Genomic DNA, 27,016 nt, shown 5'->3' on the forward strand with positions numbered 1-27,016 from the left:
CATGGCACGCATGAGGTTCTGAGTGGAACAGAAACATGCATTGATTTAAATGTTAGAAGTCAAATAGAATAAATGTCAGACTGTGTTTTTCGACACTGGAGGTGCGACTCATGCTCAGCTCATCCAGGGAGCAGAGGAAGCCAGTAAAGGAAGGTCGTGGGTCGCTTCTTCCACCTTCACCCTCGCCGGCGGGTCCGACTGGTCGCCTGGCTCGCGGGCTGGATCCGAAAAGGCGCCGTCCCCGTGGCGACCATGAACATGCAGCTGGCTGTTCCCGACGGCGAGGAGGTTCCCGACGCCTGGCACCATCAGCTCATATTCGGAGTCGCGCCTAATGCTGTTTTTATGACCAACCCTTTAGATGTAGGTGAGTAAAAACCAGAGAACAGCTGCCCTTTGTGCTGTTCAGGAGAATCACAAGTGATTTTGTGTTGCAGTAAGCGAGGCGGAGGTGCACCAGCGACTCTGCAGTGAATCTGTGCTGCTGATTCGTCGAGAAGACGTGATGCAGCGATTAACACCTGACTGCTGTCTGACCGACCTCTCCGAGAGTCAGTCGGACCCTCGGTGGAAAGCTCTGGATGTTGAAGGTGAGTGGTCAGTATTTGCAAGTTGATTGTCTATTGAGTGTACCGTCTCAGGTTCAGCCTGAGACGCTGCCAAGCTTTCTTCACCAGGTGTTGATGTGACAGGACCATGTCAGGTTCTGCATGATGTTAACTCTCATGTACTTGAAGCTCTCCACTCTTTCTACCTCTGTCCTGCTGATCCAGAGTGGGTGCTATGCCCTCTGCTGCTTCTTGTTCTAGTCCACAATCAGCTCTTTGGTCTTGCTGACATTCAGGAGGAGGCTGAGGTGATCTCCATGACATAGTCCGCCTCCTTGTTGTTGGAGGTCAGGCCCACCAGTGCTGTGTCAAAAAGTGGGTTGATGGGGTATTTTTTAAAAGAAATAATCTCCTTCTAAGTTTGTGATAAAAGAAAGTTTCAAGAAAATCGGAGGTGTTGAGCAGAAGGCCCTGATGATTTGAAATGGAATAAGCCAGTTTGTTTCCTTTACATTTTGTACTTGACTGTAGTTGAAGTTTATATTGTTCTTCTTGTTATCTTCAGGTCAAGTGAGGCAGATGACTCAAGAAGAACAGGAATCGGATCGACCCAAGTTGACGCACATTACAATCCCTGCAGCGTACAGTTCAGGCGTCACGCTCTTCGCCTTACGACAGTCAGAGTTGGGACAAGAACTCCTCGGTGCTCCTGATCTTCCTTTGTTGTGAAGCACTGCCACACATGGAACTGAGACTTGAAGCTAGAAGACTTATGATAAAAGAAATGAAACTTCACTGGAATCAGCAGATATTAATCCAAGCTCACACTGAAGAGCAGTGAAGCAGGATGAAAACACATCAACCGCAACACAGTGGAACAATACAGACAGTGGCTGCCTAATGATCTGTCACGACTTTGAGAAGCTGTTCATTTTTATGTACCAGCACTGATATAGAATCATATTTTAAGCCATAAATGAATTTGTCGATGACTTTTGTGTTTGTATCTTTGTGTTTTTTCCACCCTCATCAAGTCAGAAAAATTTCAGAGGCGCAAAGTTAGATTTCAAAATGAAGTCAGTCCTTGTTAATGCAGCGTCTAAGCTGCAGAAGAACCTTCTTCGAACTTTTGCAAGGAGTTAAAAAAGCCGATCCGATCTGTCCCTCTTTGGCCACTTTAAACTGCCTTCCCGTGTACTTTAGGATTATCTCTCGGAGAGTATTGATTTCTATCAAAAGTAATAAATGGCAGAGCTCCAGCTGATATATCAGAGCTCTTATGAAGTTACAGTATACATTAGAAGTAAGTATACCTCAGTGCAGTAAATGTGAAGCGATTCAAAACTGTATCACCATTTTGATTTGCTTTATTGCTAAACTGAACACTAGAGTGTCCCTTCTGAACAATCAAAAATAAATCCTTTGGAAAGACTATTTAAAATAGATGAAACTTAGTACAACAAAACTGAGTATATTTGTGTTTTTCAATTACGCTAATTGCTGGAAAATGGTTGTGAAACAGTCTGTGAACACTGGACTCAACTGTGTCTCTCTGCATGTCTCCATCATGGCTTCACATGGCAAATCAATTGCAAGAGGAATTTAAAAATCAGAATTTGAGACCTGCATCCTCTTGAAACGACTCTTCAGATTGTGCTACTTTTAGAATTGAGTGTGGACAGCAAGAATCCTGGTGAAGATTGGGAGCATGTTCTTTGTTAGATGAGACCAAGGTAGATTTGGCTGGGATGGTTTCGTGTTTGACGTGAAACTGGTCAGGTCCACCACAGTGAATGCATAGTCCTGACAGTAAAGCACAGAGGTGGAGTTGGATAATATGTGGCCGCATGAGTGCAAGTGGTTTTGTACATCGAGTTTTAAGCTGGTGAGTCTGCAGAAGCTTTGAAGATGAGGAATATTCCAGCATGAGAACCATTCAAAGCACAGAACAGTTTCTAAAGAAGAAAAAGTCTGAACTATAATCTGGGAAAGTATGTCACCTGACTTGGATCTAATAGAGCATTTCTTTTTTTTTTTTTTTTTTTGCGTTTTAAAGAGAAAGATAAAGAAACACGAAAGATATTTTATTGTCAACATGAAAGAGTTTTCTTCCCAGGCAGCTAGCTTAAAGACACAGACTGGTGGCTAATTAACTACAATTCCCATGATGCACTTGAAAGTTACACTAAAAGGAAGTTGAAGAATCCCTAAAAAAGCTTTCCCAAATTAATTTGTGCCTCAGATAAAGGTAAGAAACAGACACATCGACGAATTACCATCTTTGTAAATGCTATGTCGCACTTTTAGCTAACTTTGTGTAGCGTTTGTCGACATTCAGCTTCTCTGTGTGCATCATTGTGTTACAGTGTCAAGAAAAAGTATGCGAACCTTCTGGAATTTCATGGTTTTCTGCATAAATTTGTCAAGGGTATTGACAAATATAATGTGCGGAAAATAATAGAAAAAAAAATTCATGTCATGCTAGCTGTTCCCTCCTCTATGGTTTGATGTGTTAATGTCACCACAAGAGCTATATGATTTTTTTTTTGAGTGGAAAAGTAGAATTAATGCATCTCACTCGTGTTTTACTTGCCTGCACACACAAATCATCAGTCTAGTTTATCGGGGAAAATGCATGTTAATGTCTTTAAATTGAGCAAGAAATGCATGTTCTAAATGCTTTGAGCATCTTTAAATGCTTTCAGTGACATCTTTAAATCACAGCGAAGTAAATAAAAAGCTTTAGCTACATTCTCCAGAAAGGCAGTGGAGTTTATTGATAAGAGGAAAATGCAAAAAGCTCAATAATGCCACTTTAAAGTCAGTTGAAAGATGTACAGCTGCAATGATTAATCAATTAGGTTTAGTGAGTTAAATATTCAGTTGCTGGTTTGAGTCATTTGTTTTAGAAAAAAAGTCACAGTTTTGTTATTTCAGTTTCTTAAATGTGCATATATTAACAAACGTGCACTAAACAGTGCAACACTTTGTCCTGCATCTCATCCAAGTTAATGTTCGAGGCAGCTTTTAGACAGTTGCACAACCCTGCTAGTAATAGGTTTCAGGTCTGTGCGGATTGGGATGGTTTGAACTCTGACCCAGGTTTGTTTGACTTGTACTGCAAAGAAAACTCTTTTTAGCCTCTTTTATATCAGCATCCTGCAGACCGAACACTTCTATTAGCTTCAGCTGCTTTGTACAAACTACTTTCTGAAATAGTGCTGTAAATCCAGAACAAAATAAGCCTCAAATCATTCAGGATTTTCTATCAGTGATGTGATTATATTGATCCAAATGTGTCATGAGGGGCATTGTTTTCCAAAATCCACGTAAATACAGTTAGCTATTAACTCACCACCACTTAAGATAGTAGCAAAAATCATCAGAAAAACAGCAAAGGTCTTAACAGGATTCTTTGCAGCTCTAAAATGTGCATATTTTTGATGTTACACATGCAAATAATGAATTAAACTGCAAAAGAAACAAGCATGATCTCCTCGTATGCAGACAGGGAGGCTGAAGCTGTGCAGTTTACTGTATGTCAGCCCCGGTAATGGTTTTGTTTTTCAATGCAAATGAGCTGCTGGTGACGATGGCATGTAATTGTTGACTCGTGTTTTTGTTCTAGTTGATTGGATCCTTGTTAGATAATATAAGACCCCAGGCCTGAGAAAAGGTCAGCGCTTCCTCCCAGCTCAGTTATAGGTCAGTCCTTGCATGCAATTAAGCTCCACAGACGATAAAAGGCGAGCTGGAAGCGCTGGCTGCTGTGTGTGGCTGGTTTCAGGTATTTTTTCCTCGTTCAGGTGTCATGGCAGAGCGGTGCTGGTGGTCCCACATAACTCCAACAGACACACTTCAGTAGAGTCAGAGTTTAACACTGTTGTCCTGCTCACTTTTTGTAGAAACTTTTGTTTTCAGAGCCATTAAACACACAGAACTGAAATCTTCACTGAAGTTTGGTTTCTCAGATGGTTTCATGAGTTAATGATCGAAGATGTAATAACTGCTTCTCCTATGAGAGCACCCTGAAAGACACAGATCCAACATAAACAGCCAGAACCTTTGCAGGCAAAAAGAGAAAGTTCTTTGTACTCGCTGAAAGTCATTTTTGGGGCAGAACGGCAGCTGCCATATTTTCTGACAGCCTTCATCCATATGGCTCCCAAACCCATTCCCAAACATACAGTCTGCACTGCCAATGTTAAAATGGTCCACAAAAGAAACATTTCATGCTCTGTTAACAGCATTGCAGCAATCTGCTCCAGATGTGTTTGTCTGTGAAAAGATGTTTGTTACTTCCCTGCCAAATATTTGAGTTTATTTCTTTATTTTGGGTTCATCAGGGCCGACTTCCCAGCTCTGGTGGTGAAGGCCAGCGGTCTGGCAGCGGGGAAGGGAGTCATTGTGGCCCGAGATCAAGACGAGGGCCTGTCGGGCTGTGATGGACATTATGAAGGTACGAGGTTATTAAACATTTCTCTGGTTAATCATTAATCTTGGGCTGAACACTGCAAGGAATGGGGTAAAGGTCCAACAGTACTTTGGCCAAAATTTTATTGAAAATAGATAATTGACTGGCATCCTTCATGAATATTCAGCTATTTCTGCCCACTGAGAAAGGGTTCATAGTGATGAACTCGCAGGGCCTTGTTATCGACTCTGCACTTCCCCTCAGCTTTATGGAGCATTTTAGCACCTTTCACTTCATTGTTGTGGTTTAGCAGCTGCACTGTTTGGCTGCACTCTCTCCAACACTGGAGATGTTTTCAGAAGCAGTGTTGAGCAGTAAACTGTATGGAACTAGTGATTTTGATACTGAAATGATACCACAGCAAAAAACCTAAAACATCCAGAATAGTAATGGAATAATACATGACAGAAGATCTTTAATTTATTTATTTATTGACTGAACATGTTCACTTTAACCTTTTACACTTTGAGGAACTGCAGCTTTGGCTTCAGTTTTCAGTCACAGAAGTTGCCGCTTGTTCACACATTCCATTTTATTCCATAAATGAATTCTATGTTTTTTGGCAGTTATTAATTTTTCTAATCTTTAGTCTGCCTTGCTCATGTAAAACTCTTTCTCCTCTCTGGATCTTCCCAGAAAGAAGCAGTCGCTGCAGATGCATTTAAACGCTGTTCTTCTCTCACTCACACAGTCTGACTTTAAAGCTCCTCTGCTGCCCTCAGGCGCTGAGTCACCTGGTAATTCTGCAGAATAATATCTGGTTGTGATATATACATCTCTTGAAGGATGTTACGGAGGTATTACATTCCTTCAGTGTCACAGTTTGCGGTGTTTGAGCGTTGCAGGACCCGAGCGTTTGATTCTGCAGGGGAGGAGGTGGTGGTGGGAGGAGCTTCCTGGAGGGAGGAGGAGGTGTCTGTGAGTTGGAACTTTTTCACATGAAGTGCTCAGGATCACTTTCAAGCGTGATTTTTTTCATCCCAAAAACGGATTATTTATTCTGGTTTTGTAGTGCCTGTGCTTCAGTGACGGCCACTCGGTGGCGCCGATGCCTCCAGCACAGGATCACAAGCGGCTCCAGGATGGTGATCAGGGGCCAAACACCGGCGGTATGGGAGCCTACTGCCCCACCCCACAGGTACCAGAGTCAAGGGAAAAGGTTTTTAGTGCTCAGTAATGAACACAAAGTGATGCTTGTGTTGGTCTTTAATGCTGTTCAGGTGAGTCAGGAGCTGCTGCAGCAGATCAGAGAGTCGGTTCTTCAGAAGACTGTGGACGGGATGAGGGAGGAGGGAACTCCTTATGTGGGCAAGTGTTGCCTTTCTTTTCTTTTGAGTCTTTCAGAATCTGTAATTAAGGTGCTCAATTCCACATCTTTCTGTTGTTGTTGTTCAGGTGTGCTGTATGCAGGGCTGATGCTGACCAATCAGGGACCAAAGGTTCTGGAGTTCAACTGTCGCTTTGGAGATCCAGAGTGTCAGGTGAGTTTCACTTCCTGTCTGCTCTTCGGGGGGCCTCTGAATATCCTCCATGTCACATTAAACGCTGCTCCTCACTGCTGCTGCTTCCCAGGAGCTGCTGCCGCTTGCTGCAGAGCGACCTGTACGAGGCCATCCTGAACACCATGAGTGAGTAAACTGGCCTCCAGCGCCCCCGTGTGGGGGGCTGGGGGTGGGGGACCCAGGGGACAGCTCTGCAGTTACTGTGGTGATGGCCAGCGCCGGTTACCCCGGTTCCTACCAGAAAGGAGTCCAGAACACAGGTACAAGTCATTCTTTACTGTCAGAAACAATGAAAACAGAAATAATCATCAGACTGTCAACTCATCTGTGATGTGCAGCTCTGTCATGATAAAGAACCAGATCTAACCTTCAACCATGATACTGTGCTGAAGTCACTTTATTTTGTATGTCTTCTTTAGGAATTGGACAAATATAAACCTTTTACACTCTTCAAAAAATTTTAAATTCAATGTTCTTGAGGATGTGTTTCATTTTCAAACTTAAAGTATTCTGTTATCAACATACATCCTGGTCAGAAGCTGCAGATACAACATTTATAAGTGGGTTTTTCCTTTTCCACTTTGTGAAACAGAAAATAATTAACACATGTTTTTAAAAGTAACACTCAGGAATCTGAGGTGGATTTTAATAAAATGGTCTTTAAACGTATTTTCCTCTTGGTGATGAATTGCAGTTGCCTTAACAAAATAAACAACATCTTTCTGTTTCCTCACCAGTCTCCTCATCTCTGTGGTAAAAGATGTAACAAATATTTGTTAACTGCATTTGTAATATTCATATTTTTATTCATAAGAATAACAACATATAAAAGCTCTCTTAATGTTGTATCTGTCATTTCTGACCCCTTTTATTTCAGATTATTGACAGTATAGAACTCTTATCTGCTGGTGATAACTCAGTTTTGTGGTTAGAACTCTGAACCTTTAGCTGTTTTTGGAGATTTTTTTTTAGTAACTGTTCATTTTTACTCAGTGTTTCCACTGCAATATAAAACTCTGTACCTCTATGAAAACAGAATCATTAGTAGAAGTAGAGACACCATAAAGAAAAAGCTGGCTTTGTTTAGTTCTTTATTTATTTTACAAAAATTGAGAAAATGTTGTTTCAGTGCCCATCAGTGTTACTGATACTGTATAAAATGGTGACTTGATGATTATGAAGGTGATTCTTTTTAATTAGTTGTCTCTTATCTGCTCTGTATAAACACTGCCTGCAGTTCAGCTGAAAAATCCCCGGAATAAATTTTAAATTTTTGGCAAATTTTTAAATGGGACATAAATTGTAGTTGGGTTTTAGAAAAATAAGAAGCACCAACAAGTAAAAATGTGGAACAATCGGCTATTTAGTAAATGGAACTGTGTAAAAAGCTTTATATTTAATAGTTTATGAAGGAGGAAATGATGAAGGCAGAAGAGAAGAAATAAGAAGTTTATTCCAACATCAATGGAAGGGCAAAGCAAAGATGATCAAAAGGTTTTGAGTGAAAATGTTTTTTTGATGAGTGATTTTGATGAAATACCATGAATTTTTGGTTCAGCTTTTGGTCGGGTTTAGGTACGTTTTCCAACAGAAAGGCACATCACAGTTGAGTTGTTCAAGGGTAGTGGGAAAGGTGAAAGTTCTCTCTTTTTACATTTGTGGTTCGGTTAAATACTGTGATTTGGACGATTTTTACAAACACAACATGTCTTTCAAATCCCATTATAACCCGTGTAATATATAACTGTTTTGAGCTTATTTCTTGCCTCCAGCGCTTTCAGAAATACTTTTTGCTGAACTGTTTTCGTGATCAGAAAGTTTGCAACCGAGCCGCCATGTTGGTCCAACGCATCTGTCACGTGACCACCTAGTGGCCCACTAGTGACCCGCCCATCAAGCGGGCTATTTTCAGTTGATGGATACTTACCATTATTGTTAGCAGTAAATATATATTTCTACTTTTAATGAGGACAAAATAGTTTATGAAATGCTGACGCCAGAGGGAGATATGTTTGACCAACGGACAACAGGCAGGTCAGTGTTGCAATTGTGGGACTGTACCAGTTGGTGGCGGTAATGCACCAAGAGGTTGTTTGCTAACCGCTATTAAAACTCAAAAGAAGTCTAATCGCCGTAGAGTTCATGGCTGCCGGGCAAAGTTAAACGTTAGTTGTATGCGATGAACTCAGGACATTTCAGCAATCGTGGGAGGAAGAATTTGCGTTTGTGGAGGTAAATAACAAGCCAGTGTACCTTCTTTGCCAGAAACAGTCCATTTCAGAAAGTGCTAATCTCCAGCGTCGCCATGCACAATTGCTGTGAATAATGCACAGCAATGGATCATTCCAGATTGGTAGGACATTTGGGCTTCAACATTTTTGAAAAATAAACCTTCTCTTTTTCTATTTTCTGCTACATATTCATCAAAAAATATGTAATAAACTATCAAAAGCTTGACTGACTCAGCTTACACATCACTGGTGCCATTTTATTCCATGTTTTATTTGTTTGCTAACCCCCCAGTAACAGGGTTGCTAATCCATGCTAATGTTAGCTTTTTCTCAGGAGCAGAAGCTAGGTAGATATTTAGCTAGCTGTTACTGCTGACCAAGAGGACAAACCTACTGATGGAAAAAAGTAAAAAGAATTTAAATTCCAGCATATCATGTGATTCACTGTTTTGTTCTTCTACCAGCTAAGAAAGGTTCTGCTTACAGGGTGGTTGTGGGACACACATTCCATGCATAATACTTATTTAAAATATGTGATGTTCATTTAAAAAAATGTTCCCACAATTGCAAGAGACATCAATGAAAAAATAATACCAAACAAGGGAGATTTAAATTTCATTTTGACTGTTTTATTTGAGATTCAATTTAGTTATCAGGGGTGGGATGAGAAAAATATCATTTTAGGGGGAACTCCAGACTTATTTGGTATTTTAAAAACTATTTTAAAACATTCTTTTCTCCTATTTTTTTAGATTTGGTCTCAGGACAAGTAACTTCACACAACAGCTGCATGTTTTAGTATTTTGTACATGGATTATCTGAAATTTGATTTGATGAATGGGACGCAAAATGTCCTCCAATTCTGGAATGACACATAAGTTGTTTAATTTCATTTCGTTATACCTCATGGCTCAAAAAAAAAAAAACATAGATCACCAAAACAGCTGTGTTTACAATCAGAGTCAGCTTTAATAATAAAGGGAATTTGGATTCAGCCATTGGTGTCACCCTAGGAATAAGGAAAGAGAATAATAAGATAACTATAGAAAGAAGAAAAAAATGACAGTAGGGATAAAAATAAAGACTAAAAAAGTATATCCAGATATTTACACATCTAAAAAATATATATATAAGCACAGTAGTTCAAAATGATAATTGCTACATGCGACTTAAAATTTTTTTTTGAATATTACCTTAATTATTTAAATGTCTTTTATATAATTCAGTTGTATTAAATTATTCATTTTTAGACTGTGACCCACGCAAACAGAGATATTTTTCTGTGAGCAATGTGAAGTTGAGTAGCTCTGATGTAGAGCAATGAAATTAGAGTAATAAATTTCTCTTTGGTCCTGTATGTGTCCTACTTTTTAAGAAAATAATTCTATTAATTTAACACACAAATCCACAACTACGGATTTCCTGCTGATTTGAAGCGTCTTTCCTATTAGCTGCAGACAAACGTGGACATGATCAAACCTCTGGCGAAGGCAACATCCCGCCCCGGTAACTGTATTCTCATGTCAAAAACTAAAGCCTGAGCATGAAATAATGTCTTGTAAACCTAAATCCTGATGAGATGCTTGTGTGTCAGACATAAACAGCACCTGGAGGAACCTTTAATCCTATTTTCTTGAATCCAACAGACAGTGTTTTGTTGTTCAAGCTGCTGACTGAAACTTTTTTCTCATTAGGAAACAAATTGCAGCGTTTTCAGTAACCGCGGTCGTCAATGCTGTGATTTTTATGTCTGTTTTGTTTAGATAAATTCAGCAGCTGCAATGTAAACAGAGTTAAATTAGAAAGAGTAAATGAAGCATTAAGTGAAAGCAAGAGTGAAGAGTTTTTTTGTTTTCATCAGGGTGTAGTGCAGAGCTCGGGGGCTTTGCTGGGCTGTTTGACCTGAAGGCTGCAGGATTTGGGACAGATGGAGTTGGGACCAAGCTGAAGGTGCAATTTCAGTTCATTGAATCTAAACATTTAGGTAATTAAGAGGATATGTTAGGTGATAAACAGTAATCCTCCCTCTGTTAAACATTGTGATTTTTTTCAATCAGTAATTTGTTGTCACTGTTTAAAAATTTGGGGCCAGAAAGTGTCCCAACTGCAAGAGTTTTGCTTAAAAAATGATTTCTTTCTTCATCAGATCGCCCAGGCCTGCAGGCAGCTTGACGGTCTTGGCAGGACCTGGTGGCCATGTGTGTGAACGATGTTCTCGCTCAGGCTGTCGAGCCGCTCTTCTTCCTCCGTGACTTTACCTGCGTCAGGCTGGACATCGATGTAGCCGCCTCAGTGGTCAGCGGCATCGCAAAGGCCTGTGAGAAGGCTGGATGTGCTCTGCTGGGTAACCATTACCTGAGTCATGTCATGTTTAGTATTTGCTAACACCTTTTTCCTAGATAATAAACACTTAAATGTATATGTAGCTGTAGTATCTGGCTGTGCCACCAGCTGGAGCCTTTTGCTGTTTAATTTTGTAGCAACAAGGGCAGGTGGGTAGTTCCATGTTGGCAACTAAAACCCACCTTGTTTCCACGTGTCCATAAATCTGTATAATAAGCGGACTACGCCCTCTGATGTTCAACGCAAGGGATAAACCTAAGCGCAGTTGTCTCATCAGTTTTTACTGTCCAGTTGGAGGATGTACAAAAAAATACAATACATGTATGTTCTGTAAACTAACTCCACTATTTTATGATGACACGTTTACACATTTTACTGTCAAGATAGTTAAACAACTCAATAGGTAATGAATTTTTTCCACTTCCTGGTCCAGCAGACGGCAGAGTTTTGCAAACATGACATTCCCATCAGCCTTATTTGTGTTTAGTGCTAATTATAAAATGTTAGCAAGGTGTTAGCATTCAGTTAAAGCACCACAGTGACTCAGTACAGATTCAGAGCCTGTAGACTTTTATTAGATTACATTCAACTTCCCTGACATTGAACAGAGTACAGTGAAATGCAGTTTAGCAGCAGCGTGTTTTATAAAAAGCAGGGTGTAAACATAGTCTGTTACAGTAATAACCATGTTCTTGTAGTGAGGATGCTTAAAAATAAACAACTGTACACAATTTAGTTTCAGTGGTAACAGGTCTTGGTAGCTTGTATTCATGTTTGTTGCATTGAGTTTCTACTTTATTTCCAACAGTCTTTCTGAAGTATTTGCATCCGATGGTTCATAAAAGGAAATATTCTGCTTGTCAGCTCAGACATAGTGCCGTTATAAAGAGGTGATGTAACTTTGAACCATTTGACCTTTAAGTGATGTTGGACAGATGTATTCTAACTTCTTTTGTACTGTGTAACTTGGATTAAGTCAAGAAATGGCCACCTGAACTACACAGTTCTTGAAAAACAAGAATGCATCAGGAACACGTTATAACAGGTAGATCAGGACAGGAAAAGATTATTAGAAGAATTTAACATTTGAATTTTATTTCTAAAAGCGTGATGATGCCTAGAAAGGTATTAGCCGGCCGTCTGTCCATCTTCAAGGACAGTTTATATAAATTAAATAGTCTTCAAACTCATCACAGTATGCTTTTTCAAACAAAAAGATGAGCTGTGACTGAAAAGCTGGACTGTTTTTTGAAAATAGGATGTGAAGTTTGGTAGCAAACAAAGAATATTCATTGTTTTCCATTAAACAAAACAAAAACATAGTCCCCAGTTCCAGCTTCTCTAATGTAAGGACTTTTTATTGTGAACTTAAAATCTTTGGGATGTTATCAGGATGATTTGTTACTCAGGAAAGAAAAAAATTTTTTTCATTTTACTTTTTGACATTTTACTGATAATTTTCAGTTGTTTAAACAGCAACTGAAATCATTTGACTGTAGCTCTACTTTCAGGGGAGGTTTTTCTGACTCCAACAAAGATCAACAGTCGCCTGCTCCTGCTCAGGATCCTGTGGATCTGTCAAAGCCTTCGCTCACATCACTGGTGGGGTGCTTCTGGAGAACATCCCCCAGGTGATGCCCCAGGAGCTGCCGGTGGATTTAGGTGAGATGAAAATACTTAAAGAAATCTGGAAAGGTGGCTTGGCTTTTGAAAAGTCTGTTCTTTATTTATAGCAGGACTCTTGCCTGTGTGGTGTAAATCTAAAGCCATCCTTCTTGTTGTATTAATTTTGAAATATTCATGTCCAACGCATAGATTTGATTTTGTGGTTGTTCTTTAAGCCACAGATGGTTCTCATGAATATTCCCACTCTGTTCACTCAGAGGCATCCCTGTTGTGTTTGCACGTATGCAGTGGCGTACTGACGTTTTACAGTGACGCAATGACGTGGCTCTAACTTGACTCCTTGCCAATGGAAAAGCAAACCGGTTCTTAGGAGTTGCGAGGTATGAACCAACTAAGCACCAGCGCTGAACTAGCACCTGGTTCTTCTTGGTGGAAAAGGGTAGGATTAGGGTTAGTGAGCTCTGTTACAGGACAAAATACTGACAAATCGCCAGAAAACAAACACAAACTAACACAAATAGAAACGTTCACATACTGTGTTATAGTTGACGTTTGCTGTATTTACAGGAAGTGCATGAAATCATCTTCAAAAGTCAACTGTCGTGTGTTTTAAGTTGTTTTTCCTGATGAGGCGCTTCCTGGTTTGTCACATGACCAACCAGCAACGTAAAGTCAGCTGACCACAGAGAGGAAGTTTGGACAGTAAAAAAGTTTGACATTTTTGTCATATTTTATTCTTTGTTACACCATGTTTTGTTAAACATTCATGTAAAGATATTTCTTTAAGAAAAAAGATAAATTAATGCCTATTCAGGTCTTAACTGTAAAAAAAAAACCTGATCGAAACTGTAAATAATTTCCACATCTAAAAATGTAATCACTAAATTCAGATAATTAGTAAATAATTTCTAGGTACTTGCCATTTTGTTTTGATTTTGATTGTAAAAACGAACAATAAAACTATACCATCATTTTGAATAACTGTCATAACGTCATAAAGTCTGTATTTTTAAAGAAGTAATTCTAAGTTAAAAAAAATTATAATGTAGTAAAATATTACATAAGATAATGAATTACTGCACATTATAATACCACGCTGTACATGAAAGTTAAATATTGTACATGTAATTAAAATATTTCACCCGAAATTGAAATATTACACATTTACATCAAATTGTGCAAACTGTTGCATTGTGGGTAATGTAGGCATTGGGTTTTGACAGAGAAGACAGATGTATAGGAAAACAAATATATCTCTGGTTCTGCTTTATCGATTTTGATTCTTTATTCTAAACATTTCTAAAACATCAGTACAAAAATATTACAGAAATGCAGAGTAGAAGTCAAGACCTTGTTCAACTGAAACTTAAATTCCACTTAAAATCTATATTTTTACTAGAAAGAATGCTCCTGTAGATTTAGTAAACTGCAAGTGATGAACAAAACTGCCACCAAATATAAGAAAATGGAGACTTTTCTTAGCAGTAAGTGCTGGTAATCATATACAGTAGATAAAATCACATATAATACATGAGGTCAGAGTTTTCTGAGGAAAACATGGTGGATTAATGCGTTTCTTTTTTGAGATTATTGCTGGGGACTGACATTCTTTTATTGTAGACATTAGTATATCTGCAAGTAAGCTGTCATTCACATTACTGAAATAAAATAAGTGAATTAAATTACAGCTAAAATAGAAGAATAAAAAGCAACACTGGTAATTGAACTGAGGTAATAAATAACATGGAGAATATGCAGGAACATAAAGAAATATTTTTGAGTTTTTTTTTATTTTTTTAGAGATTTTTTTGCTGGGATTTGCGGTGAGGTGAGGAAGGTTTTTTTGGATGATGGAGGGAGGATAGAGAGGTGAAGATGAGATGGAGGATAGAGAGGTGAAGATGAGATGGAGGATAGAGAGGTGAAGATGAGATGGAGGATAGAGAGGTGAAGATGAGATGGAGGATAGTTGAAGATGAGATGGAGGATAGAGAGGTGAAGATGAGATGGAGGAAAGATGGGGGAGGTAGAAGCAAAAAGAGGATGAGAGTTGAAGGAGGGAGAAAAAGGGGGAGTGAGGGATGAGGAAGGGGTGAGTCAGAGGAAGCTCATCAGCCTCGTCCACCTCAGGACTTCCTGAACAGCCAGCTCCAGCAGCCCACCTTCTTCTTCTTCTTCCTCTTGTTTTGCTCCTTTTCTTGCTGCTTCGCCTCCAGGTTTTGAATCTCTTGCCGCAGCTTCATCTTGGCTTCTTGCAGCTCTTTGTTTCTGTTGTCTGTTTCTGTTTTCTGCTGCTTCAGTTCTTGGTTCTCGTTCTGCAGATTCTCATACTTCACCTCCATTTCTGTCTTTTCCTGCTCCAGTTCTTTTTTCTTGTCCTGGAGGTCTTTCTGATTTGTCTGGAGTTCTTCTTGCTGTTTCTCCAGAAAGAACTTCTCTTCTTGCAGTTCTTTGCCCTTCTGTTCAATCTCTTTCTGATTTGTCAGGACTTCTGTTGTCTGCTTTTTCAGAAAGATCTTCTCTTCTTCCAGTTCTTTGCTCTTAAACTGTAGGTCTTTCTGATTTGTCTGGAGTTCTTCTTGCTGTTTCTCCAGAAAGAACTTCTCTTCTTGCAGTTCTTTGCCCTTCTGTTCAAGCTCTTTCTGATTTGTCAGGACTTCTTGTTGCTGCTTCTTCAGAAAGCTCTTCTCCTCTTGCAGCAGTTTCTTGTCTCTCTGCGCCTCTTCTCTTTCCTTGTCGAGGGCCTTTCTCTGATCTTGCAGCTCTTTATTGTCTTCCAGAGATTTATCTTCATCTCTCTGCAGGTTCTGGGCAGCTTTGAGAGCATCAGATAGACTCTGGTTCTCCTCTTTGAGTCTCAGGATCTCTTTGTCTTTAAGTTCCAGCTGCTCGTTCCTCTCATCCACGTCGTCCATGTAGTCTCCCCAATTCATGGATGATGTTTTCATATTGTCAATGGAGACCTCAAAGTCCTGTTGTTGTTCGGACTCGATGATGTTCTCCATGGGTTCTTTGGCCTCCTCGCTCTCTCTGAGCTTCATTTCCAGGACGGAGATTCTCTCCTGGTTCTGCTGGCGTTGGTCCTGTAGCTCCTTCTCTTTCTCCAGCAGAAGCTCCTCCAGGTGGCCGATCCTGGCTTTGGAGCTCAGCACCTTGTAGGAGTACTGCTGGTTCTCAGCCATGAGCTCCTTGATGCGAATGCTCATGTTGTGGTTGTGCTCTCTCAGGTAGTTGGTTTCTTCCTGAGAGGCGCCACGGGAGCTTTGGGGCCTAGCAGAGTTGTCGTGGTGCTGTCTGGGCCCACGGTAAGTGGTGCCGACCATCCCTCCTCGGCGGTTGGGATTGTACCTGTTAGCCATGGTACTGGGAAAAGTTCAACAGAAGTGTTGAAAATACAGAAAGTATAACAACCTGCAGTAGTTGTAGGTGGTTGTAAAGGTTGTGGCTTCTTGAAGAACACTAAAGTTCTGGAAGAAGTTTGGTGGTTTTGTTGGTTTGCTGAATTCCTCACTGTGGTTTCTTAGCTGTCGCTGGTTTGCTCGCAATGGTTGGTTCTGACAATTGACTGTTGGGTCTGGTGTTTAAATACTCTGCTGATATCACACGGTGACTGTGACATCAGAATGCTGAGAATTCCAGAATCCTCAATTCAAAAATATACACCAAACTGAAATAAAGCAGAATTTTTCTTTAGCAGCTGAGACTGAAGAAGACATTGAAATCATTTCATTTATAAGCATCCATTTATTTATGTTCATGAACAAAGGACATTAAATACAAAAGAATTATGGAAAAAAAACAACATTAAAGACTTTATACCTTTTCATGCAAACACATTAAGAATTACTCTCCTGTGTGATCTAATTCAATCCAATACAACAGCTTTGCCATAAATTCCTGCTTTCCATAAACTACTAAAACCATTTCAAATCATCATGGTTTTTCTGCTCCACCATCTCTGATTTGCTTGAAATTTTTTCTTACCATTAACCATCAATGTTAAACATATCTGTGGAATTTTTGCTCCACATATCAAATACTTTTCGAGACATTTTTTAACTAAGATAAGCCTTTTGGCCCACTTTTAGCACATTTTTTTTTCACAAATTGAAATTTGAGGCTGAACGACAATATCTGAGGAACTATTAATGACAAAAGCTGGAGATTTTCATTGTTATTTCTCATCATGTCATTGAATTATAATCTACAATATAGAACATGCGAATCAACAAATTCCAACTATCGGTGAATTAAAACATGAAAACAGCTCAAACTGTTATCCAAAGTCCTAACAAGGCTAAGAGTAGTTGCTGAAAAAAGTTAGTTTACTGTCAAAACTAAATCTACGTGATGTTCAAAGGAGCTTACAAAAAAAAAAACTTCTCTGTCTTTTTCAAACACATAAAGGGCAAACCTGTACTTTTGGGTTCACTTTCAAAATAAGAGTCCACACCCAGTAACAGAGGCTAGTGAGTAGTTCTAGATTGAACTTTTTCTCAGTTCCATAGCGACGGACAAACAATGCTTCTGTGAAGCTACATTTTCTTAGTAAAAGCTCAGGTACTAAAAGAAACTGATCAAGGGTTTGAGAAATATGATGGCTTTTCAAAATAAAACATACTTCTATAAATGTATACATTTTTTGTAATTTAAACAGGACATACCAGCTAGCAGAAGTTGCATAGACACAGTCAACACTTTATAGTTTCATGATTTTAAGTCAAATATATACTTTTTCAAGTTTTTTGTTGTCTGAGATAAAACTTTTTTAATACCAAAGGAATTTTTTGTGCTAGATATTACTCAGATGCCTCAGTGTGACTTTTTTCTGTTAAAATGTATGTAAAATCTAATATTTTCCCCACTGAGAGAATCCACCTACAAATCAGTTAATTTATCAGCACAGACCAGGAACAGAGTTTAAATTGTAAAAATGATTTCATAAAGAGGAAAACACAGGAACACAGAATCCATCTTTGTTGACATTTACATGCAACGTGTTTTCGCATTTCACTTTACTCGGACTTCAGACAGTTTGAAGGTTCAGCTGTGAAGTGTTTCAGGTTTAAAGTAGGCTACAGCGCCCTCTAAAGGGCAGGAGAGGAAGAAAAACACCAAGGAAAGATGATAAAATACTGGTTTTATCTATTTATTGGAGTTTATTAAGCAACGACACAGAAGCAAACTTTGATAAGACTTAGTGAGATAATTGTGTGATATGAAAAGTGACACTTTATCAGTTAAAAGAACCTGAAAGAAAGACAAAACAGGCTAGGATTTATTCATGCATTGGACAGTATTGAGATTTTGGGCTATTTTCCATCCGTCGAAAATACAGAAAGAAAATGAAATACAAAAAAATTGCTTTTACTGGAGAAACCTCATGATGATATCTTTATTTGTGTATTTATGAATCCAACAATTTAAAGTGAGAATGTGTGGAAATTCACCTCTTTCAAAATAAGTTTCTTTCGCCAAAAATTTTCATTAGAACCTAAACAGACTAAAATTTCAAGTTTCATTCTTATCTACATTCTGTGGGTTTTCTGAGTGACTTTATGTGTCATTTATAGCCTGACTTATAGAACATGTTATTCCTGAATACCAAACTGGATTTATTTTTGGGCTGCTGACAATATTTTTGGATTTCAAGAGACATCCAACATTCCCAATGGGAGAACCTTTGACATTATTATGTCTATAAACTCTTCTAGAAATCAATGCAAATTAGTACCTTTTCAGATATTTAATGCCCGATTGGCATATTTAAGCATAAAATTGTAATACAAAAAAAAATCATTACCTTATTGTAAGAAATCTACTGGGCAAGTGTTAAAACTGCAAAAAGCGAAACAACTTGATTGCATGTGCTGAGATTTTTGTATCCACCTCTAAATCTTTGGCAGCCATACAACAGAATCCTTTCATGATTATCAGGTCTTTTTTGGTGTTTATCAGACCTAGAAACAATGTTCCACTTGTCTGGGATTTTCTGCTGCGGACAGTTTTCATCTTTTTGGTGATGAAAGGTCAAATCTTACAACCAAAAACAGATCTGCATGGTGAAATAGCACAATAGCTACGTAAAAAATGCGAGTCTCCATTCTACACTGCATAAATCTAACTGGGGTTTTGTTCATATACTGGAAAAGTGACAAAGTACAGTACAATATGGTTAGTGCTGCTTGATTTGTTGCAATGCAGAGGAAGAAATTAGCTGGTAGCTGTTCTATCTGTATGAGATCCTTTAATTTCAATGTATTTTTCAAAGGATGTTTTATTGACAGCCATTTTTTTTGAATTCTAACTGCAGAGTAAATCAAATACAACATAAAAACCAGTACACTACAGAGTGATTTATCGTCTGGAATAAGCACCAGCTGAAAGGTGAATTCTGAAACTCTCAGATCAGATACAGGTGCACTCTTCAGGTATAATATTGGGCAGGGTCTCATACTTGAAGGAGTAGCCGCCGTCAGACGTCGTGGTGATCTTTAGGGACTTCATGGTGCCCGGGACCGGAGCGCAGCACTGACTGATCCCCAGCATCGCCGTGGTTCGACCCTCGGCCGAGCAGTTCCCGTGACAGTAGTAGAAAGTCAGCACCTTGGGGTGGACGATCCAGCTGTCCCAGCCCAACTCCTCGAAGCTGATTTCGATCTGCGCTCGCTGGCAGTCGCTGTGCTCGGGTCTCTCCTGGGAGGGCCGCTGCAGAAGGTAGACGGCAGAAGGAGACCAGGGGATGGTGGCTGCTGCTCGGCGGGGTGAGCGGACCGGGCCGCGAGGCCGGATGTGGATGTGGAGGAAGGGCGTCTTGTCTGGTTGGTCGTCTTGACACCGGCAGGCCGCACAGTGGACCTGCAGCAGGAACGGACCTTCAGCCACCGGGGTCAGCAGGCTGCGATCCAGCTGGTAGGTGAACCATCCGTCAGGGCTGATGGCCGATGGAGCCGCTGCTGCCTGAAGGAGCTGCTGGGAGGAAGTGAGCATGAACAGCGGGGAGGAGGAGTTGGCTGTGGACGCTTCTCCTGCGTGGAACCAGAGGTGAGCAGATGTGGCCACAGTGGCATGGATGTCGATGGAAGGCTGGAAGTGATACGTGAAGTGTGTGTTTGTGGTTTCCCCTGGAGAGGATGTGGCACAGCTGGAGTCTGCAAGGACAGAAATCACATCAGAACAACACACTGAGGAATTTCTAGGCACAAAGTCCTCAATGGAGGGTCATTTTGAAGGAATAACCCAATGAAATTTAGCTTTTTTCTGACCTCCAGTGGTGGAACAGCAGTACTGCACAATTTTTTCTTGAGCCCTCCTGTTGTCTTCATTTACAGGCACCAAAAAAATATTGTTTCCTTGTCTGAAAAAAATCCCAAAATTCAACAAAAATTCCCCAAGTTTCTGAAAATTTGCAAAACCTTCAGGAAGAAAATTCCAATAATTCCTTAAAGGTTTTATTAAAAAAAAAATCCCCCAAATTTGGCAAGAAATATTTTCAAAAAAAGAGTAAAAATCTTCCAAAAAAAAAAACCTAAATATATCCAAAGTGACTAGATATATATCAGTAAAACTTCTAATATTTTCTTTAAGGAAATGTTCCTCTGTACCCCTATGGAGATATTCTATTAAAAATCAGCCATTTCCAGCTAGAATAGTCATTTAGCACATTAACAATGTTTAGACTGTATTTCTGATAAATTTAATGTTATCGTCATTGAAAAAACTGCTTTTCTTTCAAAAATAAGCACATTTCTAAGTGACACCAAACTTTTGAACAGCAGTTAAAGGTGTGTATATATATATATATATATATATATATATATATATATATATATATATATATATATATATATATATATATATATATATATATAAAACAAATCACATTTTCAATGTAAAATTTTGACATAATCATAATTTAGACTCATCAGTGTGCCTTCTTTTTTATGTCTTGTGCCTGCTGAGCAACTGCTGTTCATTTAAATTCTTTTTAAAAAAAAGCAAATTGTTTTCATTTATAGTCTAAAGAGCTCACACTTCCCTAGGAACACAGCTGATAAACAGTGCACTTGTCTGGAAATTGATGATGTTAATTGAAAGCTGCAGTGAAATGTATGTTTCAGTAAATGATTTGTAAAAAATCAAAATAAAGTCTCATGAAAGTGGTTTCGAGGAGTTTTCCGGAAGAAAAAAAAGCTTCTTACCAGATCCGGGGAACAGAATCATTTGGGATGCCTCCTGATCCGGACGGGTTTCATGACTGACCCACGTCGTTCTGCTCATCCTGGGGGCCCTCTGATGGAGGTGCCTCGACCCCGCCGGCGCCACGTCCCCATCAGGACCCGGCAGAGGAGGTCCTTCCAGCCCGAGGCCGTCCAGAACTCGCTGTCTGAACCAGGCCAGCACATCCTCCCGGGGCAGCTCCTCTCCCCTGGAGCCTTCAGTCAGAACGTGGATCCAGAAAAGAAAGACAGCACAGGACACCATGACTGTACTCTGCAATAACCGCTGCTGGGGAAAAAAATATCTTCCAGAAAGAAGGTTGGACGATTTTTACTGGTTCCAAGAAAGGATGAGTTCCCAGTTAGCTCCAGAAAATGGATTCTGTGCAGCGACTTTCCTTGTTCTCACACATATTTGTTTGGCTCTGCAGCTATCTGGGTCTGAGTGAAGTCTGCAAGAAAAAGCATTCTGTTGTTGGCACTCAAATGGAAGATAAGAAAGAACGTCCTTGACTGATGGGATGTTGCATTATCTGTTTCACACAGTGCAAAGGAATGTGTCAGCATACTTTATTTTCTGCTTTTTTTCTCCTGCACCATTGATTTTGGGTGTCTTAGTTGATTTAAAGCTTCAGCCGGAGTCACAAAATCAACTGTATATGTGCGTTATTAATGTAAAGCAGTCAGAGGAAATACGTGAACTTATTCTTGGATTGCATTGCAAGTTATTCCTCAGTCTACAAATGTAGTTTTCTGAGCTGTTTTACTATATTTGACAATGTACTCTTTATATTCTCAGCATGCAGAGAATAACTGCTTACAGCAAACACAAAAAATGTTTCACGCTGTTAAAAATAGCTTCTCTTTGTTTGGATCTCTGCAGCTTAAAAGCTTTATGTGTGCATGCATGTATTTGTATTCTGCATGCTTTATCATACACCTGCTGAACCACTAAACAAGAGAAGCCTTTCTTATCTGACCAGCCTTGAATTCTTGATTCCTTCTGAGAGGAGTATTTTCATACTGTTAGTTTTGGTACAAGGACATGTGATCACCAGAAGTTGGCAGGAGTTTTGTTCTAAACTTATTGGCTATTGAGTAAATGAATGTTATATCAAGGTGTTTTTGGAGCTTCAAACTACATTTCTTAGCATTTATAATGAGACAGACTACACATTCACACTCAAGCACCTTAAAATAATCACAGTTTGTTATTTGGAAGCCAGTCCAAATCCAGTAGTGTCACATACAGACTTACAATGGACTTTAAAACTGCACCTCCTGCAGTTATAAGGTGGAAATTTTCACGTATGTTGTTCATGACGTGTCTTCAAGCATATATGAAACACCATATGGCCATGATAATTAGGTAATAAAACATATTTTCAACAGAGAGGTTCTTTAAAAGTGAACCAACCAGAATTTTTATCTTAACAATGGACCAAAGGCCTAATGACAAACCCAGATATATTATGTAGTAACTCCATCTATGGGACTTTTTAGTGTCTTTCACCTCATTGAGGTTTTCTAGCACTCATATTTATAAATTTAAAAAAAGTCAGGGAAAAGTTTTAGTGGAAAAAGCACAATTTATCAGTTGTTTTAAATGAGCTTTACAGTGAGATTATAGAAGTGTTGCTGAACAGCGCCCTCTGTGGCTACAGGTGTAAGTACAGCAAGACGGTGACATTTTTATTGTTTTCTCTGACTGTATTTTATCTTGTAATTGGAAAAACACAGGTGTCAACAATGAGATGGTTGATATTGATGTTATTATATATATATATTGGTTTTCCTTAACCTTTGAGCTTAGCTGACTTAGTGTTATCAGTAACAATTGTGCAGCTGCTGTTGGCCCCAGCTTAGAGCTAGCTAGGTGCTAGCTCAGAGCTACTGCTGGATGAAAAACAACAACAGGACACAACAAATGCCTCCTAAACAGGTAACTTCGCTTTGTTTACTTCCTGCATCATGTTTGGGATACAAAGCCACCAAATGTTCACAAAGTTTGGTTGTTTCGACCAGGAAATATCCGCTGAACAGTAACAACAAACTTTGCTAACGTTAGCTAATATTAGCCGCTGGAAGCTAGCTCAGGGTCTGTTGTGTTTACACCATTTTTTTTAAAAAAAGAAAAAGTAATCTGATACAAATACAAGTAACACAAGTAAAACTGTATCACCGCGGACGTGATCAATACTATTTCAAGTACACGTACATAAAAGTACTACAAATAAAAGTACTCAATTTAGTGCTTTTCTGTAAAAGCAGCATTTTACTGGTTTAGTTGCTTGAGGTGCAGCCTATTTGCAACTATTAACTGCAACTAATGATTGTTTAAATTACTGATATTCTGCTAATTATTTTCTGCAGTAATTGATTTATGGTTTGGTCTGTAAAAATTCTAAAAGGATTGAGAAGTGCCAACACAAGCGCTTCAAACGTTCAGCAAAGTACAGCTGGATTAACTACCTAATAGTTTCAGCAGTATGTGTACTAGAGGTTGGATAGTTTCATGAAAATGCTATCTATCTATCGATCTATCTATCTATCTGAATCAGGAAGTGATGTTAGATCATGTTCTCTGCAGGAAGTTAAAGCATCTGATTCTGACTGTTTTGTTTTTCTTGTCTCAAAGAGTTCAGCAATCAGTTCAAAGAAGATTTAATGGATGCATCTTGTTCCATCGTCAGATTTTTGGTGAGTAAAGTTTCACCTGATTCAGCTTTTGTTGGCTGCAGCTGCACTCAGGAGCAGAGTTTTATTTTAAAGCTGCATCTTTTGGTTTTCTTTCAGCCTGTTTGTTGCAAAGTTTGCAGAGTTTCTCAAAATGTATTTGGAACTCTTACAGGTAAAACCCTTTGATTCTGGAGCTCATAAAACCACCTGAAAAAGACAATAATATTCAGATAATAACAATTTTGTTCATATTATTGTTTTTTTTTTTTTTTAAGCCCAGATAGACAAAATAATTCATTCAAAGCTTCCCCAAGTAAAAATGTTTTCACAAGATACTGGAAAAACTTTAAACTTTGGGTCTTGTCAGGAACAAAACGGTAATTAGATCATTTAATGAAGAAAAAATAGCAGTAGCACACCACTACTGTATTACCAAGTACTGTATTACCTGCAAAATCAAAGTATCTGCAATAAAGTGTGCATAATTCATAGTGTTAAAAGTGGAGACAAGCGCCAATCAAAAAGAACACAACACATCAAAACAGCAAATCATAAAATCTTTAATAAAAAAATAATATATACAATTCATCATAAAATGGTAACGTTGAATTAATCCTTCTCTGCTTTCACATTCCAGGTGTAATGTGCTGCAGTGCATTATTTTGGTCAGGAGATGGAGACAGAATGTCCAATTGCTATCCCAGTTTTTTCATTCAGGCCTGTCAGATAGCAGGTTTCCAATTTTTTTTAAAAAATCCACCTCCTTTCTGTTCGCTGCCTCTGTTGTTTTGACCACTTTTGACTTTTTTCTAGTCCAAAAATTATGACATTGTCCTTGTTGTGTTCTTGAAAGGGCATATATAAAACTGTGGTTCTGTCCATTTTACGTATGTGATACAGATGTTTCAGTCTGTCAATCAGCTGGTTCTGAGTTTCCCCCACATAGATTCTGACGTGCTTTACATGTGATACCATAAACCACATTAGCTGTTTGTTACTGTATATCATGCTATATCGGAGCCCCTTACCCTGAAATACCGTTGAAAATGTATTTGATTTTTTTTAAATATTCGTTAAAATCCTGTGATTTCTTTTTGACCCGAGTTAGACTTGAGTGAACCAACATGTCTTTCAGATTTTTATTTCTTCTGCCAAGTCCCTATTGGCCTGCTCCAAAACCATTTTTATGGTGGTGAGTTGTGTTTTGACACTCTACTCCCCTCACATGTTTAACTCACTCAGCCACGACTGGAGGATCTCATTGGCTGTTTCTGAAGTCCAGTGGACCAGATCATGTGACTGAGTTTTAAAACGCAGTTGGTTCAACTCATGAAAGAAATTGCATCTCTTTACAATATTGTCATTTAATGTTGATTCCTGTCCAATTGAAAAGAGAAATTTCTGATTTTAAAATTTAAGCACCTTTCAGATGAACATTCACAAAGTGCAAAGCGTAGGAGTGAGGGAGGTTTTATAAAGCTGAGCCACTTGCTTCCAGGTGTGGCTCAATCAGCTGATGACCCTCCCTCAGCTTTGGATTGAAAAGACAGGAACACCTGGTGTCCAGGTGGAGGGTTGTCACTCTGCGAAGTATTAGATGTTATGTAAAATTCAGCTGAAGTAAATTTTGCAGTTTCAGATGAATTCTAATGGTGTGTCTGAGTTCAAAGTAGGTGTCTACTGATGTATTTTTTGTTTAGAAATCAAACTAATAATCGATATAACGAAACAATATACATTTTCAGTAAAAATTAAAATCTCGTCAATATTTAGAATAACACTAACTACAAACGTGGAATGCCGTTGTGTAGTGATGTTTTACAGGGTCTGGGGGTTCCGGGTGCCAGCAGTCATGGCCTGCGGCTCCTCCCAGTGTGGACAACCCTAATGGAGGCGTTTTCCATGATCCTCAGTGCCATGCCATGTCTCCCTACAGTCCATGGTGAGTGTGTGTCTGTGTATGTGCAGTTGTGTGTATATATGTACATACCGGAGGTGGGAGGGACAGGTTTTCTTGTTTTTAATTTAATGTTTTTCATGTTGTGAAGCACTTTGTGGTGCAATTTTATTCTATGAAAAGTGCTATATAAATAAAATTTGATTGATTTATACATATGTTTGATTAATCAGCCAGGTCAATAGCCAGTTCTGATATAGATGCTTGTGTAATTCTGAAGAGCATGCTACCAAAATGAAAAGGGTATCCAAACAATAGTATCCTGTTGTGGTATAAACTACATAGATGCTGTCGGCAGCACAGGCAAAACACCTGGCTGAGTCTGTGAAGTTTAGAAATTGTCAAACCCGCCAGGATAAATGGTCTGTATTTATATAGTGCTTTACTATACCGGAAACGATACCCAAAGCGCTTTACGTTATACATCACATTCACCCATTCACACACACACATTCACACACTGATGGCGCTAACCACGAGCCATCAGGAGCAGTTAGGGGTTGGGTGTCTTGCTCAGGGACACCTCGACATGAGCTCACCAGGTGAGGATCGAACCGGCAACCCTCCAGTTACAAGACGGCTACTCTACCCACTGAGCCAAGCCGCCCCAAGGGTGAGTGATGAAAACCAGCTATTCAGTACACAACAGATTCGAGCAGCTCCAAGTACAGTTAATATTAATTGTAAACTGTTTAGATGGTCTCACATTGATTAAGCTTGTCTGTGCTCACCTGAATGTACCTGCAGGATTTATGACAGCAAAGCAGTATTTTGGAGCCAGTCATGGTCAGTATGCAACTTAGATTGTGTGGTTTTGAAATCAGCTTTAATCTGAAACTACCATATACTGTATTTACCAGAAGAGGGCAGTAAAATACTACATCACCACACAACTACTTTTGTCCAACAAAGACAGAACATTTCATGGAAAAGCAGGTATAAAGATGTACGGTAATTCTCTTCTATTTTACTGATAATTTATGGCTATAGTTCAACACTAACAGCTTTTAAAAAAAAAAAAAAAAAAAGCAACTTTAAAATAGTGAGAGCTGATTTTCTTATGACAGCAAAACAGCGTTTTGGAGCCAGTCATAATAAAGTACTGAAGTGCATATATTAAGTTACCACCCACAGCAAAACTTCTGTATGAATTCATTCAATTCAGTATCTTTACATCTGAGTGAATTTTGTGTTATTTCCTTGTTTTAATAGTTACACAGCCTTGCTTTAAAGAAACATTTAGGCATTTCAATAGATCGACTTCAGATGTCAGTCTCATCTTATTTTTGAACATTTGGATCTCAGACCAAAAAAAATATGGATGCGGGGCACTAAACTGAATGTAGGATTGTTTGGTTTTGAAATCAGCTTTAATCTGAAAGTCCCATATACTATATTTACCAGAAGAGGGCGATAAAATACTGCATCACCGTTCAA

The 27,016-nt window shown here is 39.0% G+C and overlaps 2 protein-coding genes across 2 annotated transcripts; one reads left to right on the top strand and one right to left on the bottom strand.

Annotated features, from left to right (window-relative positions):
* The first annotated feature begins 5,934 nt into the window (after positions 1–5,934).
* Positions 5,935–8,395, top strand: LOC129348220 (trifunctional purine biosynthetic protein adenosine-3-like). The gene is made up of 5 exons (XM_055008077.1): positions 5,935–5,940; positions 6,035–6,160; positions 6,243–6,330; positions 6,418–6,503; positions 8,339–8,395. Exons 2-5 carry the CDS (start codon positions 6,071–6,073, stop codon positions 8,393–8,395), a joined length of 321 nt encoding a protein of 106 aa, XP_054864052.1. The 5' UTR covers positions 5,935–5,940; positions 6,035–6,070.
* Positions 8,396–17,728: 9,333 nt separating this feature from the next.
* inha (inhibin subunit alpha) lies at positions 17,729–21,252 on the bottom strand. Its single transcript, XM_023265803.3, has 2 exons — positions 20,926–21,252; positions 17,729–19,875 (listed from the first exon to the last, which is right to left on the bottom strand). The coding sequence occupies exons 1-2, from the start codon at positions 21,206–21,208 to the stop codon at positions 19,133–19,135; spliced, it is 1,026 nt and encodes a 341-aa protein (XP_023121571.1). The 5' UTR covers positions 21,209–21,252; the 3' UTR covers positions 17,729–19,132.
* Between the last annotated feature and the right edge of the window lie 5,764 nt (positions 21,253–27,016).

The sequence above is a fragment of the Amphiprion ocellaris genome, chromosome 24, assembly GCF_022539595.1.
Source record: "Amphiprion ocellaris isolate individual 3 ecotype Okinawa chromosome 24, ASM2253959v1, whole genome shotgun sequence".
Taxonomy (NCBI): domain Eukaryota; kingdom Metazoa; phylum Chordata; class Actinopteri; family Pomacentridae; genus Amphiprion; species Amphiprion ocellaris.

Bases quoted from the DNA above. Each gene is read 5' to 3' on its own strand.
- inha (XM_023265803.3), bottom strand. From the start codon at position 21,208: ATGGTGTCCTGTGCTGTCTTTCTTTTCTGGATCCACGTTCTGACTGAA. The intron at 19,876-20,925 runs GTAAGAAGCTTT...CTGTCCTTGCAG, and splicing joins GATTCTGTTCCCCGGATCTG to ACTCCAGCTGTGCCACATCC.
- LOC129348220 (XM_055008077.1), top strand. From the start codon at position 6,071: ATGCCTCCAGCACAGGATCACAAGCGGCTCCAGGATGGTGATCAGGGG. The intron at 6,331-6,417 runs GCAAGTGTTGCC...GTTGTTGTTCAG, and splicing joins GGAGGGAACTCCTTATGTGG to GTGTGCTGTATGCAGGGCTG. The intron at 6,504-8,338 runs GTGAGTTTCACT...TTTCGTGATCAG, and splicing joins TTGGAGATCCAGAGTGTCAG to AAAGTTTGCAACCGAGCCGC.